This window comes from Lutra lutra, chromosome 2, assembly GCF_902655055.1.
Source record: "Lutra lutra chromosome 2, mLutLut1.2, whole genome shotgun sequence".
Lineage (NCBI taxonomy): Eukaryota > Metazoa > Chordata > Mammalia > Carnivora > Mustelidae > Lutra > Lutra lutra.
The window spans coordinates 153154077-153175448 of record NC_062279.1 but is presented as its reverse complement, the minus strand read 5'-3'; the positions used below and the strand labels follow the sequence as shown (position 1 = coordinate 153175448).

Here is a 21372-nt window from a genome sequence, read left to right as displayed (position 1 = left end):
AAACATGATACATATACTATAAGGATAAACCTAGGTTGCCTGAGTTTTTATTTTTAAAGGATTGGTTAAATGATTGGATTTAAATGTGGCACTGGTTTGCCAAATAATAACTAGTAGTAATTTATTTGCCAGAAAACTCTATTCATAATTAGTATGGATTTTCTTTTTTTTTTTTTTTTAAGATTTTATTTATTTATTTGACAGAGAGAGATCACAAGTAGACAGAGAGGCAGGCAGAGAGAGAGAGAGAGGGAAGCAGGCTCCCTGCTGAGCAGAGAGCCCGACGCGGGCCTCGATCCCAGGACCCTGAGATCATGACCTGAGCCGAAGGCAGCAGCTTAACCCACTGAGCCACCCAGGCGCCCTAGTATGGATTTTCTAATTTAGCATTTTTAAAATTTTTCTCTGGCCTTTGTTTTATTCCTTAAATGAGTTTTTATGATTGATGTACCACAAGATTTAAGTTTAGCTAATAATTGATTAGTGAAATGCTTTTGGAGAACCTCCCGCATTTTCAGAGGGGATCGTGCAGTTAGGCAGTGATCCAGCAGGTCTGCTCCTGTAGCACTTTACTCATAGAGCTCCAAAGTGACCCCGTAGCTTTGGCAGCCATCTAGGAGCCTTGAGGAATACTCCGAGGCCTCTTTAAGGCTCACAAGTGGCAGTGTTTCTCCCTTAAATGAAATCATATCCAGGAAAAGTAAAAGAAATGATATATTAATGTCTCATGGAAATTAAGCTTTGGACATATGTACCATAAAATTACTTAATAACATATTAGATAAAAATGAAATCATTTAAGCCTTGAATGCAGCAGTTGGCTTGTCTTTCTTATTAATCAGTAAAATCCTAGAGCCACATTAACTTCTGTCCCAAATACTTGTACAGCAGGTTATCTCTGCATTAGAGCCTGTGACAGAGACAAGGACTTCCATATCAGTCTTCTTGTAGTGGACCTGTAGTGAACATGTGGCAGTTTCCTTGATCTCTACCCAGTTGTTCTTTTACTAAAAGCATTTGTAAAATATGGTTTAAAATGTGTCTTATGGTATTTATTTAAGACATTCTAGTGGAGTTCCACTTGATAATAGCAACATTGCTGGATAAGGCCCATTATTTTCCCAGACTTTCCATTTCCATGTGGTAGCCCCCCTAGACCCTGAGATGCAGACACATTATTGAGCCGAACCTGTAATGTATAAATATTTTCCAGTGACAGACCCACAAGATTTATTCAGCACACTTCCAGGGACAATGCTGTAATATTACTCATTTTTTTTTAACAGTACAAAGCTCCTAAGGCTCCCTTTTCTCTCTCTTTCCCATAAGTCACTGTGGGTTCCTAAAAAGAGTTAAGGAAAGACAGAGCAAGAATAAAGGAAGTGCTCACTATGTGGTTTTAGCTCTGATGGGCACACACGCAGCAAGATGGATTTATTTGTATTTTCCAGAGTGATTTTTCATTTTAAAAAAATCAGCTGATTTGCATCTCTGTGGGGTACAACTAAATGTCTCATTAATGAACCTAGATATAGTGCTTGACTTCAGAGAGTCAGCAAGCAGCTGAACGTGACATTCACCGCAGGAATCCTAAATTTGCCTGAACAAGTCTACCTCAGAAGTTTTCATAAGCAGCCAGATGTTCATACAAATTGAAAAACCTAGGACTACTTGCTTGGATTTAAACAAAGCCCACAGGAGTATAACTAAAATGTTGAAATCAGCATGGAGAAGTCTTTATTTAAATATTAACTAATAATTCTGTGGTTATATGTTTTGTTTGTGTGTTTTTTGTTTGTTTTGATTTGTTTCTGGCTAGCTCATCAGAGTTGTAACAAGCTCAATTAAGGTGCAAGGAATCCTGTCTTATGCCTGTGTCATACTCTTCTATTTGGGGTAAGATTAACTATTCTTTTTTTTTTTTTTTTAAAGATTTTATTTATTTATTTGACAGAGAGAGATCACAAGTAGACAGAGAGGCAGGCAGAGAGAGAGAGAGAGAGAGAGAGAGGGAAGCAGGCTCCCTGCTGAGCAGAGAGCCCGATGCGGGACTCGATCCCAGGACCCTGAGATCATGACCTGAGCCGAAGGCAGCGGCTTAACCCACTGAGCCACCCAGGCGCCCCAGATTAACTATTCTTGAATATGTTTTTGGTTGTACAATAAAGTATATATGCAAGATATAATGGAAGTTAATTGCAACCAAATCACCCTCCACCTATTCTCACTGACCCAGGGCTCCCTTAACAACATGTACCTCCAGATTTGTTCGTGACTTGGTGAGAGTCAGTGAAATATGCTGCTGTTTGGTATTAGTATTAATAGCACTTTAGATTTTATTTTAATCTTCAGCAAAATCAGTTAAAGCTCTTTCTGCTTAGGATTTCAGTTGCACTCCTATTTCCTTTCACAATAAAATCTGTCATTACAATCAGACATTTTCCTATGTTTAAAAACATCTTTAACTCAGTGAATCCATGGGGCTCTCCCCAACGAGGTTTTGCCCAGGTTCTAGGAGTCAGGTTGCCCCCCTTGCCATCAGACCTCTGTCCCTGCATTATCTCCCAACCCACATCATCAGTCCCTTGATTGGTGGCTGTGGTTTGACACTGAGCACTTGGGGAATTGTGTTGAGGCAGGGAGTCCAGGGCCTTGATTTCTCCTAGAGCCTGCCCCTTCTTCATACTACAGGGACTGACTCACAGATTCTAAAGCTCAAGGAACCACACACCTCTCTCAGTTTGACATTTAATACCGTGAGATCCTGCTTCTCTGGTGCAGATGCTCACATAGCGCTCCAAAGTTCTTGGCTTTGTGCGTTGCTCATCAAGGGCTGTTGCTGTAATTGCTCTCATCTTTATTTAGCAAAATATTGTTGTGTTTTTCTTTTGACCTAAACTAGGAAGTAAAGCATGTGTATGCAATATTGAAAAACTTTTGTTTAGTTACAGTTGTGTGTGTGTAATTCACCAAAGTGGACATGCTTTAATCTGAAAGACTGAAAATTCACATCCCCTCTCCCCACACCTCATCACTGTTCCCCTTGATAGTCCATGGAGGCCCAGCTGCTCACCGACCTTTCTACTCCACTCATTTCTCCTTATTACTTTATATCAAGGTAGTGCCCAAATTATCCTCCCCTCCTTCAAAATCTTTCCCAGACTGCCTTTTCCCTGAAGCCTCCTTTATTCTCTGACCTCACCATCCCAGGACTCTCTCTTGAGTGTGGACAAGTCAGATTTCAGTTGGGCCTTCTGGCACACAGTGCTGGACTGTCTCCCCACTGCCCCGGGTTCCATTTCTTTCCCCGCAGACTTGCCATGGCTGACCTGCAGGAGGAAGGCCAGCGGCCTCTGCCCTCCTCCTGTGGCCAGCATGCCTCAGTGAGCACTTGCTAGGCACCAGGCACTGGTCCCGGGGCAAGACCAAGGCCATGGCTTTGTGGCACTGAAATTCTAGTGGAAAAGTAGGCAACAACTAGAAAAGCAAATCTGTAAGGTGACAGTTTGTAGTAATTATCAGGAGAAAAATAGGGTCGTGTAAGGAGATCGAGAACAGCTGAAATACCTGCCTTCCAGCCCCTCTGGTGAGCTGGTGTTCAGTGGAGACCAGATGGAGAGAGAGCAAGCCATGCATACACCGGGGAGGATAGCAGGTTCAGCAGGAGGTGACATAGGACAGGCCGGACAGGAGCAGCAGCAGGGAACCCGGTGTCCAGAGCACAGTGGTCCAGACCAAACGTTACAGAAGGGACTCGGCAGCCCTCAGAAGGGCTCAGGTTCTGGCTGAGGGAAGGAGGAAACCCTGGAGGCTTCCAAGCAGAAGAGGGCTAGGTCCAGCTGGCTTCCGTCCAGGACCACTCTGGCGGCTGTGTGGAGAATGGCCTGGAGTGCGGCAAGAGAAGAAGCAGACCTCAGGCCAAGTCAGGAAGCGGTTACGGGTCTCCTGGGGACAGGGGACTATGGCAGCCACTCCAGTGGTAGCAGTTGGAGTGCTAACACTTTGTCAGCTGGTGCATATGTTGAAAGTAGAGCCAGACAGGACTTGTGGGTGAATGATGGGATGTGAGGTGTAAGGGAACCAAAGGAATCAAGTATGATTGCAGGGTTTGGGGCCCAGGGAATGAGGGTAACGGAATTGCCATTCTGCTATAGGGCAGCCTATGAGAAATACAGGCAGGTGTGGTTTTGTGGAGTTTTCTTTCGTGTTTTGGAAGGTTGGGTTGGAATCAAGAGTTCAGGCTTGGCTTTAGTAAGTTTGAAATCTTGTTAGATATCCCCAAGGCAGAATGAGGAAAGCAAGGAAGGTATAAGTAAGGAGTTCCGAGCATAGTTGGGTCTGAGGGTAAATTGGGGAGTGTTTTGCATGTGAAAATCCTTAGGGTCGTGGATCCATGTGAGGTCCTCCCTGGATATTTGCTTTCTTAGCTCCTGGAGGGGAGAATCTAGGGGCAATGAAGGAACCCGTTTGCTTCTTTCTTTGACCTCCCTGCCAGGCGCCTCCTTAGCCTCACCCCCACTGATTCTCAGTTTCCTGTCATTGCCAGGATCTCACCTCAGCCATAGAGACAGCAGCCGCCTCTTCATTCACAGTAACACTGTTAGTGGGGTCTGGGGTATCATTTAAGGTCCCCCATACATGAGAAGATACCAACATGAAGGATTGAAGGATATTTTTTCAGAATTTTTTTGCCAGATTTGTATCAGATATCTTAAAATGTCATATACATTTTGGCCCCAGAAATTCCACTTCTGTCATAGCTATCTACACAGTTATCTTAAGGAAATACAGATTTAACCTAAGTTTTCCTAATTAGAAACTTTTAAATAGAAACAAAATACTGGAAATAACCCAAATATGCAGAAATTTAGGGCATTAGTGGGCTTTGTTATATGATAACTCAAACAGTGAAATATTATATTAAAATAATGTCCCTGAGGAACATTAACTGGTAGGGAAAATATTCATAATAATATACTGTTATGTAAAACAACAACAACATTTAATAAAATAGCAAAATTGGTTGACATTGCTGTATTCCAGGTACTATTCTGAGCACTGACTGGAATCATCTCTGGATTTGTGGCTAAGAAATGCACCCAGGTCCACACAGGGTCTAAGCAGTGAGTCAGGATTTGAGCTCCAACACTTGGGCATCCAGAATCTGCCCTGGCCCCAAACTCCAGCCCCTACTACCTTGTAAAATAGACCCCATTCCTAAATAGTGGAAAAAGTACAGATTAGTATAAACTCATCATAAAAATGATCAAAACATAGTATATCAAATGTCACAGTGAGTAACGCTTGACTCTGGGATTAGAAGTTATTTTTTATTCATCTACATTTACAAAATACATTTGTTCTGCAGTGAAAGAATAAATGTTAAATAATTTGGTACCAGGTAAAACTTCTGAGTGGTACAATTTCTTGTTGTAATGAGAACAGAGGAATTGATCAGGCATTTTCCCTTGATGTAAAGAAGCCTCACTAGAAACTGGCCCATCCCAGACTTTGGCCTCTGGCTTCCAGGCCCCCACTCCTCACCTGGCCCCGTGCCCTCTCGTTAGCAGTGGTAGGAGATGGCGTTCACGGTGATTGAGATGAATTCCAACTGTGGTTTGTTTTTTTCTGGTTTTAGGTTGATATCCCTGAAAGTACTTAACAGCATCGTGCTTTTGGGGAAATCATGCCAGTATGTGAAGGAGGCCAAGATGGAAGAAAAGTTGTTTAATCCCCCTCCAGCCAGCGCACCAGGCAAACCACCTAATAAATCACAGAACAAATGTAAACCCGCTCAAGGTACATCTGGTTCCTTCCATCACTTGTATGAATCATTTTCCAAAGAGTTAATGATCTGAATTTTCTTAGTAAATCACCATTTGGTCAGTTTCACAATGCTTTCAAGAATTGATTTCACTTTGCTGAGTTGTTTTTAATGTTTATATTTTAGATCTCATCACAGATACATCTAATGCAGTGCTCTGAGTTTTTACATTTATTCCTTGTCTAGGAGTTGATCCTTGAGCGCCTGCTACACGGCAGGCCCAGGGGATACAGCAGCCGGAAAGAAAGGCAGCACTGATTCTGACTTGTTGGGGAGACAGGGAGGAAGTGAGGGGGCAGTCATGCTGTAGAAAAAACTAAAGCCAGGTCTGGAAAGGGAATGTGACTGGGAGTCTGGAGCTCCCCCAGCTAAGGAAAGGGCACCTTCCCAGGAAGACCACCAGCAGCATGTGCCAAGGCCCAGGGTGGAAACCAGCATGTGCTGGGCATGCCGAGGGACCACAAAGGCCAGGTGGCTGGTGTGGACCCACCCCATGGGAGAGGGACTGGAGAAGGAGTCAGAGAGGCCCCCTTACTGCCATGCAGACTGTGGCTTTTACTGTGTGGGAAGGATCTGTTTCACGGGTGGGAAGTGCATTTCAGACAAGGGTCTCAGTGTCCGTGTAGAGTGCTTTGGAGATCAGACCACAGTCCAGACACCATTCAGGAAGGTGTTGCAGAAGGAGTAACTTGATCCAGCTGACGGTTTTTTTTTTTGTTTTTTTGGTTTTTTTTCAAGGATTTTATTTATTTATTTCACAGACAGAGATCACAAGTAGGCAGAAAGGCAGACAGATAGAGAGAGAGGTGGAAGCAGGCTCCCTGCAGAGCACAGAGCCCGATGTGGGGCTCGATCCCAGGACACTGGGACCATGACCTGAGCCGAAGGCAGAGGCTTTAACCCACTGAGCCACCCAGGTGCCCTCCAGCTGACGTTTTAAAAGGATCACTCTCCAGCTTTATGGAAAGGAAACTCAAGGAGAGTGAGCCCAGAGACAGAGGCCAGCTGGGAGGTTGCCTGGCTCAGAATGGGGCTTAGTGGTGTGAGTAGGGAGAGCTGGCCAGATTCCAGGTAGATCTGGATTTGCTGATGAGGTTTCACAATGGGAGAGACAGAGTGAGGGGTGATTGTAGGGTTGCTGGCCTGGAAGATTGGGAGGAAGAAGTGGAACACTGATTTAGTTTTTGTCATTTAATGGCAGTTCCTTGTCTGTTCCATATCTGTTCTTGTGACTTTTCATTTAAATGGCTTCTTTTTAAGTACGTGGAGCCTCTGGGTGCCAGGTAATATACACAATGCTGGAGATACAGAGATAAGAAATCATGCCTGCAGGGCCTCACAGACTGACCAGGGAGGTGGCAAAAGTGGATAATGCAGAGAGGGGAGCCGGTTGTTGACAGGCATGGACGGGCCAGGAGAGGCTCCCTTCCTGGAGGTGGTGATGCCTGAACAAATCTCAAGGGGTAGAAGAAGTGGGTCCAGGTGAAAGGAACTCTGCTTTGGACTTCCCGTAGGTAGAATGCTCAGAGCTGCTAAGGTGTCTACACAGAAGAGGTTGGATGTCCTAGGGTCTGTCTCCCCTTGACGTCCTGATTGTAGCGGCCAGTGCTGACTTTTCGGGCAACAATCATATTAGGACTTGGTCATGCAGGAGGGAGTTTGTTGTATGGGAGTTCTCATCTTCCCAAAATCAGGTAGTGGTGTTAGTTGTGTGATAGGATCCACGTAATAGCCTTTCTGTAAAAGTTTAATCAAACAAATGGCGGAGCCTCAGAGTTTCATTATAAACTATGACTGCTCTACATGCCCCAGGCTATTTGGTGATCACTTGCTTTACCTAAAAGTATGGATGATGGACAGTTCTTTCTATCACTACTCTCTTGGTAAGTTTGTGTATATTATAAGTTGGGGGGAAAATCCTTTTCTAATTAGTTGGATCTGTTTTTCCACAGAAGAAAACCTGTCCGCTTCAGTCACAAGCCAGCCTGTTCATCCAAAGGAAAATGTCATCCCGTTACTTGTGGCAAGCAGTTCTGATCAGTTTCTGACCACTCCAGATGGCGATGAGAAGGACATAACACAGGAAAGCTCTGAATTAAAGCACAGATCCTCAAAGAAAGATTTGTTAGAGGTAGACAGGTTCACAATCTGTGGAAACCGAATCGACTGAACTCTGCGGCCTCTTGTGCCCAAGATGCAGAGTCCCGGGACAGGAGATGCTCTGCTCCCAGGACGGACAGATGCAAAAAAATGGCACTTAAATATTTATTTAAAAACTTAAATTATTAATGGAAAGCGAATCTTAATATCTTTCTTCCAGTAATGGGGTTTGGCTGTCGCTCAAGCCGCAGAAAAGCAGCGGCCTCCAGACTGGACTCTGGAAACCTGACTGGTTGGAGGAGCCCCTCCTACTCGGCAGGGAGCAGTCACCCCCGGGCCTCACGGGCGAAACGTCAGAATCACTCTGCTTCGTCAGTCCTCGCTTCCAGAACATCGAATTTTGCCTCAAGGCTTCTTCAGTACAAGGATATACCTGGAAAACTGTGAAGCTTTTCCCATGACATTACCTTTCCAGTCCCGTACTATTTTCACAAACAGTTTTCAAACTGTATTTCATCTGCCAAAGCATTAAAAAAAAGTAATTAAACTTAAGATAAATGTTCTTACCACCAGAATAATCCTTGAAGATGTATCTGAATTAATCAGAATAAAAGGCTACCTAAAATAATTCATGATGAATAATAGCATTTTATAGGAAAAAACCCTAAGCCAGTTTATTTAAAAAATATTCATTACTGAAGGTTGCATCACGGAGAAAATGTTTCATAATTTTTCAGTTTACTTTTTGAAGCAAAATGTGAGCTGTGTATTGTTCCATTGCAATGGATAAAATAGAAATACCCTTACAAAAAGGCACTTTTTTATACTGAAAAAGCAGAGCAGTGTTAACTTTAATGTATAGTTAACTGGTTTCACTTTAAAACTAATTGCTTCATAAATTGTTACGGTTAAAAGGATTTGGTGTTGAATGGGCTGAAGAACTGTCAGTGTACAAAATCCAAAGGTGTCAACTTTAACAGAGTTTTTTTTAAAGTGAATACTCTAAATGGTTTGGGCAGCGTCTTGCTTGGACTTAAAAACACGGGAGTCCTGCTGAGTGGAGCGTCCGTGGCGGTGCCTGTGTTGGGGGCTGCGTGTTTGGGCTGCGAGCGCGGCGTTGGGGTTGCAGGGGATGAGGGGTGTGTGTTTGGACGCTGGGAACAGCAACCAAAAGGTGCTTTTTGGTTTTGTTTGAGATCAAGATTTCTGTTTTGCTTAATTACTAGTTTGTGGCCCACATCATGGGCCAAGTCATTTCCCACCACAGTTTTATCTTGAGAAGCCTTTCTGCATTTTCATAAAAATGTTATAGCGTCTCATTTCAAAATGTGCGGATGTTGCTGTTCACTGTCATTTCCTTTGATGTTTTCATGCTGAAGTTCAGCTCTTGTGCTGACACTTCAGGCATATGATATGCAGAAGGTAAATTTTAGGGGATCCATCTCTTTCCTGGGTGAAATACAATGCACGCTTTAATGTTTTGGCTTCTTTGGCTTCTGTATAAATACAGAAGTGAATCTTAATGTTTTGCATTAACTAACGAAATAGGAAGATTAATGTTCACGTAGGGTAAAAGAGGATATCGTACCGAAATGCTTTTGTGAAACCAGGAAGTATTTTGAGTTAAAAATGAAAAGACTCGTGTTTTGTGTATGTTTCAACAGAGTCCCATTTTAGAATTCTTGTATCCATCTCCTCTTCACCACCAAAAGGAACAGTGTCCACATGAATGGACTAGTTTAGGAGAAACTTTGCCAAATGTAGCCCTGATCAGAGCAAGAATATGATTTGGGTATATCTGTCAATTCAGCTTGAATTTATCCTGTTACTATTGTGCTGTCATTTTCGGAAGATTTCATTTCCTTTGCAGAATCTGTTGGGAGTTTGGAATGATGTTCATTTCTTCTGTTAAAATGGCATTCAGTACTAATTTTATAAGTGCATCTTGTGTGAAACTCAATAAATTCAATTTTGTAATCTTTTTTAAAAAGGTCACTGAATTTATTTTAATAATGTTTACTGTTATATTTGCTTACGTAAATTTCCCACTCTGTAATAAGAATTTACTTCTAATTTACAACTGACAAGTCTGTCTAATTTGAATTCTTCTCTCGGTCTTAATGGTGGCAAAATGTTGGATTTTTGTCCTGGTGAGGGAAAGGCTGGTACTTGATCAAAGACCATTTCCTGTCTCTCAGCCAATGGAGGCACTTGGATTTGACAAGTGTTTTGAGTGTCACACAATGTGTTTTTCACATCTGAGAGTCGAGTTCAAGACAGAACTTTGCTTTTTAAAAAAAAATTTTTAAGCACAACATTGGTCAGATTCTAATTAGCTTTTCCTTTGGAACAGGAGCATAAACCTCAAGTATCATTCAGGATCTTGTCCAGATTTTTTAGTACTTTGTACTTGTGTACTTTGGCCACTGTTGAAACTGTGTACTCATTATAATATGTATACATGGAAGAAATGTGTTGTAATTAGATCCCCAAAACATTTCTGCCACTGCTGCTAACTCAGCAGAGGAGAGTATTAGTTCGCAAAGTCATTTAAAATCACTGCATTTCGATATTTTTCATTTATCTATTCTTCCAACAGGGATTTATGAATCACCTTATATGTGTCAGGAGGCTTTTCTAAGATGCTGGGATTAGCAGTAAACCCAGCTCCAGCTCTTCTGGGGAAGACCAGTAGTAAACAAGTCAGTAAGACAACATCTCCTGGAGATACATTGCCTAATGACCAGAAGACCTTTTAGGTTTATGTCAGATCTAAAATAAGTATGGTTCTTTAACATTTTATAGAAGTCTGATTTTTTTCCTATTGTATTTTTGTAAAATAAAATATTATGTAGCAGTTTCACAGTACTTCTGTAAGATAGAAATTATATATATATATATGTATATACATATATATATATATATATATTTTTTTTTTTTTGAACTAAAGACTGCCAACCGTCCATCAGAATCTGTTCTGTTCCATAGACAGAGTTTCAGTGGAGCAGTTGGGGATTACATCCCTGAGTCCTTGCTGTTGCTCGTGGGCCTAGAGACATTCCCACCAAGGGATAGAAGTCAAAGGGCTCTATGCCATCATGGACACCCTTCCACCTTCTCTCCCCTTCCCACCAACTGGAACCCAGAGAAGGTGTGGCTTTGCCCCAACCATGCTCTGTGTCCATAGGATGGCAGAGCTGCAGTGGAATGAATCCTGGGTCCCTGAATGCCTTTGTGGGACAGAGTACCCTGTCCACTAGGAGCACTCAGCTTTGACTCTACATGAGGGAGGAATAAACGCCTTTGTTTCTAAATTACTGAATCCAGAAGGTCTGTATCATAGTCTAAATTAATACACTAAGGAATCTGGAAGGGTCTATTTAAAGATCTTCACACAAATGGAGTGAGGTGCTTGACCTCTAAAACACATTCTCCTGAAAACACTCTGGATTCTCATTCGTACTCTGTAGGGGAAAGCTAAAGATGGCTGTGTCCCACTCATTCAGAGGTCAGACTCCCAGCACCCTTGGCCATCTTGAATTGAACCTTGAAATTCGCTCATAAATGGCAAACTCCCATTGGTTCATACACTCTACTGGTCAGATAACGCCTTGCTCCTCATCACTCGGAAGATTGTACAGGAAGAGTGAACGATGGATCTAGTGTAACAGCACAGAGAAGTGAAGCAAAGGAGTGAATATATTAAAAGAGCAGCAAAAATACGGTCATCTGGGACCAGTTTGAGGCAAATGGTTCTGTGTTAAGAGATTGCTCGAAATATTCCTGTGTTAGGTTCAGTGTGATATGTGGCGTTCGTGAGTGCCTGAGACGTTGAGGATGGTTTGGGTCGCATTGAATCTGCTTGAGACCTGTCTACAATTGAGGAGGAAGTTGTTAAGGAAATTGGCATTTCAAGAGGGTTTTAGTGATCTGCAAAGTTGGCTTACAGGAAACAGCTCATGTTCAACAGTGTTTGCTTGTTCAAAATTTCAATAAGAAAAGATAACACATACTGGCAGCTTAGTTAAAGGGCCGTTTAAGCCTGCCTGGTACAGTAAAGGTGTATTGGAAGTTGTTTGATACTTAATGAAAAAGAAGGGTAAGTATCTGCACAGTGTGTTTTGCTCTCAACTTGCAATTTTCTTTTTGGCAGGTGAGGAAGATAAGAGCAGTGGGGGGAGGGGAGTCTTGGGGTACAGGGGGTATCTTTTAAAAAAGACTGGATCAGGGGGCGCCTGGGTGGCTCAGTGGGTTAAGGCCTCTGCCTTCGGCTCAGGTCATGATCCCAGGGTCCTGGGATCGAGCCCCACATCGGGCTCTCTGCTCTACGGGGAGCCTGCTTCCTCCTCTCTCTCTCTGCCTGCCTGTCTGCCTACTTGTGATCTCTGTCTGTCAAATAAATAAATAAAAATCTTTTAAAAAATAAAAATAAATAATAAATAAATAAATAAAATTTTTAAAAAAAGACTGGATCAGGAATTGTAGAATGTACATGCTCCTGAAGGGTGAATTGCCTGTAATTATTTTTAGTAAGCATATTCTATTTCATTTTAGATATGTCTGCATAAGAATGCAAACACTTGGGAAATCGCTATAATATCAAGGTTAACCAGATAGAGTGAAATACAAGAAAAATGCATAAATATCTTGTAGGGCTTGATTTAACACATATTAATTCCACAGTCACTGTGGAAAGCACAGATGTAAATAAGCTCTGCTCTGCTCTAAGGTCCAGTGGGCAGACTGATAGTTGAACTGGCTTGGCAATTCTAGTCCCGTGAACTACGTGCTGCCGTAAACATGGGTACTGGTTGCAGAACACCTAACTCAGACTGCTTCCCAGCATCTGTCTTATATGGTTCCTAGCATGTGCAGGTGACCAGTAAATATTTATTGGATGATTAAACATGGGAACCATTATGGAGAACGTGCCCTTGGACTGCTTGAAAAAGAGTAAAAATGCGATGGGGTAAGAGGTAAAGGAAGGCCGAGCCAGGCAGGGATGAAGGAGGAAAGCACAGCATGGCCTCACATGCCTGAGAATCTGTCGAGTGCCAGCCATCATGCTGAGAATACGAGCAGGATCTTCAATCTAAGGTGGGGGACAGTGGAGAAGGAGGCAGGGGCTAGATCTGGAGAGTTTTGAATGCCTTACCAAGAATCTTGGGCTTGATCCTGTAGGCAATGGGGAGAACTTACATGCACTCTTCAGTTGGATCATTGGAGCTATCAAATGAGAGGATAAATGGGAAAAAAAAGGGAAAAGGCTACTTATAAACTATAAAGGGTTAGGTAACTTGTCCGAGGTTGCACAGGTAGCCCATATCAGAACAGAAAGTTAAACCCCTTCCCTAATTGAGTAGCCTGAGGTCATTGCTACTTTTGGGAGGAGATAGAAACAGACCAGGAGACCCTGCGACCATGGCCATTCCCGCTATAGGAACAGGACATACCAGATGTAGGGTTTGGTGACCTTTCGGATGTTGGGTGTCTTAAGATGTTTGCCCCTCTGGGAAGCTGGGGGAGGGCCAGCGGGCTGTGTGGGGTTGGAAGCAGGGACTTGTGCACTGCAAACCTGCTTATCTGTAGATCAGGCTTGATGATACCCACTTCCTGGGATTGTTGGGACGAGTAAGAGTGTGTCTGACACGGGGTCAGGGTGGCTCAGTCGGTCAAGCATCCAACTCTTGATCTCAGCTCAGGTCATGATCTCAAGGTGATGAGATCGAGCCCCTCATCAGGTGTGGAGCCTGCTTGAGATTCTCTCTCCCTCTGCCCCTCCCCCTCAAGAGTGCATCTGACTCTCAAGTTGTAAATGATATAGCACTGTGCAAATCTTAATTGTTGACCCCCATCACCTGAGGCCTCACAGCCTAGATAAGTGGTCCTCAAAGTGTGGTCCGACCAGCAGCATCCCATCACCTGCAGACATGTTAGAAATGCAGACTATTCTCTGCCCCCTAGGCCTGCTGAACAGAAACTCTGGGACTGGGGCCCGACAATCTGTTTTTACAGCTCTGCTGGTGATTCACAAGCTTGTTAAAGCTTGAAAACCCAATCCTAGAGCCATCACTTTCTAAGATCTAGATCTCAGAATTAGGGGGCCCAGAACAACCCTATCTGCACTTTCCAAGGTAAAGACTGAAGAGACTAAAACAGAATTTTGGTCTTAAGCAGATACCTCCAATTTATTGAAAATGTGTATTTTACTGCTGTCACTCACTCAAGGCCAAGCGGCCTGATAAGACTGAGCAGGGTTAGAAGCAGGGGCTTCTAGATCTTCCTCAAACCTTGCTTGGCATTCTTCTGCCGACTACACCCTCAAAGTTCAGCCCCCACCCCCCGGCACTAGAATCTTCCAGATGAGTCATGCAAAAATCACAAAGCACTGGACTAACATATCACAGGAGACTCCAAAATTTGATCACCAAAGCTGAGGAAGAGAGGACACACAGTCCACTAAATGGTGCCCCTGAGCTCCAAACTCTTCGTGGCAGACTCACTTGATGGAGGACCCCCCCTGTCCGAGGAGCTGGCCACACAGTGGACAGGGCACACTGGGTCCCTCCTTTGGAAGCTTCCATTCCAATATTCCAGTGAAGAAACCAGACAATAAACACGAGGACGGCTGAGGATTTGCAGAAAGGAACGGGGACCATAAAGAAAACAAGGTAATGAGCAAGGGGCAGGATGCCGTCTTGAAATCTGGTGGCCCACACAAGAAGGTCCCTCTGTGTCAGCTGCAGTCAGAGCTAGAAGGAACCTACTTTAGGCAGAGAGCAGCAAGTTCAAAGCTGCTGCCACAAGAGTGAGCAGGCTGAACTCCGTCAACAGGAGGGACTTCGGCAGAGTTGGAGGACACGAGGCTGGGGTCCAGGTCATCCAAGCCCAGGGACAGGAGTTAGGGTAGTACTGGTCCAAGGAACAGATGAGGAGTTAGGGTATTGCTTTTTTTCTGATTTGGGTTGCAGCATGGCCAGCATGGAATCAGGGAGACTGGAGAGGGGGCTGTTTTGAATGGAGTACCCTGGGCTCGGGCAGGCCTAGCGTCATCCCAGGGCTGGGCCAGGAGCCCCTCAGACTGACCTCTCTTGGTCTTCCCCCTGGGAAGGGCAAAGCAGCAGCACGTCTGCAGGAACCTCTAAACCTCCCCTGGCGATGCAGGAACAGAACAGAGGATTCAGCCTAGACACGAGCCCCTCATTTCTTCCATGCTGACACTGCCAAGCAGAGCAAGTCCTTCTTTGTCTGATTCTGCTTCCCTTTGGGTGATCGCTGTGATGAGTGGCCTTCAGACATGCTTCCCTGCAGAAATGACTCCCTGGGGCAGCCTGGACGGCTCACTGGCCTGTGATAGAAACTATATTTCCTTTAGGGGACATAGAAGAGAGCACGGAGGGCCCCATACGAAGGAGGAGGAAACTGGGCTCAGCTCTCCTGGGTTGGACCTGGGAAGGGAAGGAGCTGTTGGCAGGTGAAGGAAAGCCATGCGCTCTCAGATTCTGTCCACCTTTAATTGGAAAATACAGCAGGAAAGAGCATGACTTTCCCTTATGAATATAATGGAGGTACGTGCACTGTTCATTTTCCCTCAAACATAGCATGTTAAGAGGTGGCCTAGGTCCCAGACTGATGGCAGTTTTGCCTGGAAGGGGTCTCACAGGGCACCCAAACTCTCCCCCAGGGGCAAGCTGCCTTCTCCTGCACCCTTGATAGGTTGTCATCTCACTGGGACATGAAAGAACAATGATAATAATAGTAGTAATAGTATAGTAATAGTAGTAATTTTAAAAGCAGCACCTATTAGACATCTACAGTAAACCATCAAACAAAGCCTATTAATTCGTATCTCCTTTAATCTGCACAATGTCCCTGAAAATTCCCCATTTTACAGATGTGGAAACCAAGGCTAGGAGGCTCTTTTTTCAAGTCGCCCGGCTAGAGAGGAACAGAGCCAAGATTTACCAGATCCCGTGGTGGCAGAATCGTTGGCCCTTCCCCAGTCCACGGAGCACAGACCTCAGCACAGCCCTACATGACAGCTCTTAGCAACACACACAAGATTTATTTCTTACATCAAAGAGTTTTCTTTGGGGTTTTCCACAAAGAATATCATGTTATCTGCAAAAAGTGAGAGTTTAACTTCTTCTTTGCTGATTCGAATGCATTTTATTTCTTTTTGTTGTCTGATTGCTGAGGCTAGGACTTCTAGTACTGTGTTGAATAGCAGTGGTGATAGTGGACATCCCTGCCGTGTTTCTGACCTCAGGGGAAAAGCTCTCAGTTTTCCCCCATTAAGAATAATATTTACTGTGGGTTTTCATATATGGCTCTTATGATATTGAGGTATGTGGAGAGTTGTTTTTTTTTTAAGATTTTATTTATTTATTTGACAGAGAGACAGTGAGAGAGAAAACACAAGCAGGGGGAGTGAGAGAGGGAGAAGCAGGTCTCCTGCTGAGCACGGAGTCCAGTGTGGGACTTGATCCCAGGACCCAAGGATCATGACCTGAGCCAAAGGCAGACACTTAAGCCAGCAGAGCCACATCAGCACCCCCATGCGATGGAGAGTTATAATCAGGAAAGGATGCTTTACTTTGTCAAATGCTTTTTTTCTTTTTTTCTTTTTTTTTTTTTTTTGCTTCTTTGAGAGGATCATATGCCTCTTGTCCTTTCTTTTATAAATGTAGTGCATAACAGTGATTGATTTGCAGATGTTAAACCACCCTTGCAGGCCAGGAATAAATTCCACTTGGTTGTGGTGAATAATCCTTTTAATGTGCTGTTGCATTCTATTGGCTAGTATTTTGGTGAGAATTTTTACATCCCTGTTCATCAGGGATATTGGTCTGTAATTCTCCTTTCCGGTGGGGTCTTTGCCTGGTTTTTAATGCACAGAGAGGGGAACCCTCTTATACTATTAAGAATGCAAGTGGTACAGCCACTCTGGAAAACAGCATGGAGATTTCTCAAAAATTTGAAAATAGAGCTACCCTACAACCCAGCAACTACATTACTGGGTATCTACCCCGAAGATACAAACATACTGATCTGAAGGGGCATATTTAGAGCAGCAATGTCCACAATAGCCAGACTGTGGAAAGAGCCCAGATGTCCATCGACAGAGGAATAGATAAAGAAGATGTGGTATATATACACAATGGAATACTATGCAGTCATCAAAAACTGAAACTTGCCATTTGCAACGACATGAATGGAACTAGAAAGTATTATGCTAAGCTAAATAAGTCGATCAGAGAAAGACAATTGTCATATGATCTCACTCGTGTGGAATTTAAGAAACAAAAGAGAGGATTATAGGGGAAGGGAAGGAAAAATAAGACAACATGAAATCAGAGAGGGAGATAAACCATAAGAGACTCTAAATCATAGGAAACAAACTGAGAGTTGCTGGAGGTGAGGTGAGTAGGGGGATGGTGTAACTGGGTGATGGGCATTAAGGAGGGCACGTGATGTAATGAGCACTGGGTGTTACTTAAGACTGATGAATTGGGGCCCTGAGTGGTTCAGCTGGTTAAGTATCTGCCTTCTGCTCAGGCTATGATCCCAGAGTCCCGGATAGAGCCCCGAATCAGGCTCCCTGCCCAGCGAAGAGTCTGCTTCTCCCTCTACCCGTCACCCCACTCTTGTGCTCTCTCTCTCTCTCAAATAAATAAAATCTTTTCTAAAAAAATTTTAATAAGACTGATGAATCACTGAATTCTACCTCTGAGACTAGTAATACACTATATGTTAATTAATTGAATTTAAATGTTTAAAAAAAGGAGTTTCCGAACAAAAGTATGCTAAACCGATTTTCCATTCCTTCTGACCTCCTTTGGTTCACATTTTCCAGACTCTCAAATGATTCTAATCCTCCCTAGATTGGCGTTGCTGAGTGCTATTTTTAGAATTTGGATTATGAATGGATTGTTCTGGTTCCGCTTATTGCCAAATCACCTTTTTCTTCTCCCTACTGAATCATGACAAGGTATAACAATGAGAACATATGTGATGACTGACACTTTTCAAATCGTCGTTCCTTGGCTTCCCATTCTCCCCTGCAATGTGTGTACAATAGGGATTGAGATGTCCATGTGCCAACCAGGAAACCAGATAACCCTGATTTTCCAGGCGCTCGGATGCCATCCATGCCTGGACCAAAGGGGAGAGCTCCCCACCATGTACCAGGCACGTGCTTGCAAAACATATGGTCATAGGTGCCCAGGACAGTGGGACCCCTGCTAAGAAGGGAGGGTGGAGAAAGGATCTCCTTCCTGGGTCCAGCAATGGCAAATACCACTCACTTTAGAAGTCTTTTATTTTTCATCTTCAAGCAATATGCATTCATTGCTGGAAAGTCAGAAGACTATTAAGAAAAAGACAGGGAGAGAGAGAAATACCTGTAATTTTACCATTTAACTTGGTGCATGTTCTTTCAAACTGTTTCTGCAAAAAGACACACAGAGATAGGTTTCCACATTTAAATATATTTCAAATACACTCCACATGCTGATTTGAAACATGCTTCATTTCCTTCACATGTGGTGGGAATTCTTCCATACAACAATTTAAAATATTTTCAATGCATGCATAGAATTCCATATATAGCCATATCATCGTTCCTTTAATCAACTCCTTTTTGTTACACATTTGTCTGACTACTTCCTTAGGATAAATTCCTAGAGCTGGAATTACTTGGGCAAAGGCTGCAAATCACTTATGATGTGTTGTCACAAAATTACCTTCCAGAGGCATACATTGTATGAATATTTTCACCAGCCCTGGAGTGGAGGACTGTCCTAATCCTTGCCAACTTTACAAGTGTTTTAAAAAGGGTACCTAGTTTTAAGCACGTGATTAAATATTTTTAATATATTTATTAGATATTTTTCATTTTGGTGACATGCATATTCATATCTTTAGTTTTTCTTTTTGGCGTTAGCTAGACATAGGGCAGGGGTATGGGGACCTGCGAGGCTCCTGATTGCCCTACACCAGTGTTTTACAACATTTTGAATAGTAAACTTTAACCAAACAATGCCTACCTTTACTCGGATTTTTTCAAATATTTTCTACTTATATATTTTTTAAAGATTTTATTTATTTATTTGATAGATCACAAGTAGGCAGAGAGGCAGGCAGAGAGAGAGGAGGAAGCAGGCTCCCTGCTAGCAGACAGCCTGATGCGGGGCTCGGTCCCAGGACCCTAGGATCATGACCTGAGCCGAAGGCAGAGGCTTAACCCACTGAGCCACCCAGGTGCCCCTCTACTTCTATTTATTAAGTGTCAGTCATACCATACTAAATTGATTCCTTCTTGTGATGGATGGTGTCCCAAAGATTGGAAAACTGGCTTAGACCCAACATCACCTGATTCATCATCATCAGCTGCCTGAATTTACTGGCCCTGAACAGAGTCAGGGTTTTATTAGCAAAGAATACAAGGGAGGTAGACATCAGGCAGACACATAACAGTCACCATCAGACCTTACAGGGTGAGCCAGGTATAGGCAGGTGAAGACCAGGAGAGCCCTGGTGAGAGTGAAGGTAAGGGCAGGATAAGCGTGCCTGCACCTAGCACCATGTCGGCTGGGCCCGGGGATGTGTGGAAGGAGGCTGGCTGGAAAAGCTGGCTGAGCCTGGCCTATCACGGAGGGCCTTGGCTGCCAGGCTCCAGAAGAACCTCTTCAGGGAGGGAGTGTCTTAGTATCTTAGTGTGGGCTACTATAACAAAATGAGTATAGACTGGAGTTCAGGAGGCTGAAAGTCCCAAGTCAGTGTGTTGGCACCTCTGCTATCTGATGAGTGCCCCTTTCCTGGCTTGCAGATGGCGGGGTTCTGGTATCCTGGCCTGGTGGAGAGCAGAGGGAGAGTAAGCAACCTCGCTGCGGCCTCTGCCCTTAAGAGAACCGTGATGGTTCATTTCATGTGCACCTTGACTGGGCTCTGGGACCTAGGCAGCTGGAAAAGCATTGCTTCTGGGTGTGTCTGTGAGAGTGTTCCTGGAAGACATTAGTGTCGATTCGGGAGGCTAAGTAGACTTGTGGATGGACATCACCAAATCCCTGCACCAGCCACATGCAGCAAAAAGGTAAAGGAACGGGGAGTTCCCTCTCTCCTGGAGCTTCCGTGTCAGACCCCGAACCTCTTGGTGCCTCTGAGACTTAAAATCAACCAGATTCTCTGTCCTCCAGGCTCGTCCTCAGACCGAATTAGAGCCTTGGCTCCCCTCACTCTCCAGCTGGGAGAGCAGACTGTGGGCTTTGAGCCCTCCATTACCACGTATGCCAAATCCCCTAGGAGACCTGCTCTTACCCATAACTGTTTATCTCCTGTGGGCTCTCTTTCTGAAGAACCCTGACCAGTCCAGGTACCAATCCCATTCATGAGGCTCCACCCCCATAACCTAATCACCTCCCATAGGCCCTACCTCGGGGGTAGGATTTTGACAGGCAAATTTGGGGGAGGTTATCCGTGGGCTGGAGTGCTCAGATGCCTAGCAGCCTTTCCTACCAGGATTCATTTCTTCAGCAACAGGCTGACCCTACTCAGGGCTCCTCCCCAGACACACTCGGGTTTCAAGTGTTTGCATTTTTTTCCTCCGGTGGACTACATTTTCCTAATGTCTTTTCAAGTGTACCATTGTTACTAAAGCTCCCCCCGCCGCGGGGCTCTCTCTAAACTCATCACCTGGCGGTCTCGCTAAGTGGCTTGGGACAACTGTGTCCTGCAGAACAGGAGTCATCTGCGATGGGCCCACGGTGCACAGAGCATCTGATGAATGTGACCGGCCTCTGGGACATAGCACTAAGCACTTCTCTCCACCGTTGCCCCAACAAGCTGACGACCCAGGAACTGGGTATGAAGTGACCCCCGAGCTGTCTACACTGGACACAGAATTCCCTCCCACCAAAAGGGTTCTGCTCGCGTTTTTTTGGTGTTCAGAAATAAAGCATCTTCGTTTTCACCAAGGATTCTTCCCCATCCAGTCGGAGTTGTGCATCCCCAAGTCTCCTGATACTGACTTTCGTGAACGTCCCCGCTCCTGTCAGATGGGCAGGCCAGCCTCTTTGTCATAAAGGTGAAGTCGGACAGGAGGGATCTCAGTCCTGTGACACCCTCGTGACTGGCTTACACTTGAAGAGCAGAGATTATCCAACTGGTTATCACAGACCCGCAAAAGTAGGAACAGACATAGCTCACTTTATTGCACTTTGCTTTATTATGTTTCATAGATACTGTGTGTTTTTTTTTTTAAGATTTTATTTATTTATTTGAGAGAGAGCGAGCACAAACAAGGGAAGGGGCAGAGAGAGAAACAGCAGCCTCCCTACTGAGCATGGAGCCTGGCCATGCAGGCTCCATCCCAGGGCCCTGGGACAGTAACCTGAGCAGAAAGCAGACGTTTAACTGACTGAGCCACCCAGGCACCCCTGTGTTTTTAT

The 21372-nt window shown here is 44.2% G+C and overlaps 1 protein-coding gene across 1 annotated transcript in view; it reads left to right on the top strand.

The window, feature by feature from the left end:
- Positions 1-9914, top strand: part of TAPT1 (transmembrane anterior posterior transformation 1) — a 57731-nt gene extending 47817 nt beyond the window's left edge. Inside the window, exons 12-14 of the mRNA XM_047718951.1 lie at positions 1820-1896; positions 5639-5799; positions 7777-9914. Of these exons, the coding sequence (XP_047574907.1) occupies positions 1820-1896; positions 5639-5799; positions 7777-7994 (456 nt within the window). The 3' untranslated portion in view covers positions 7995-9914. The remainder of the gene's footprint in view (positions 1-1819; positions 1897-5638; positions 5800-7776) is intronic.
- Positions 9915-21372: the final 11458 nt, after the last annotated feature.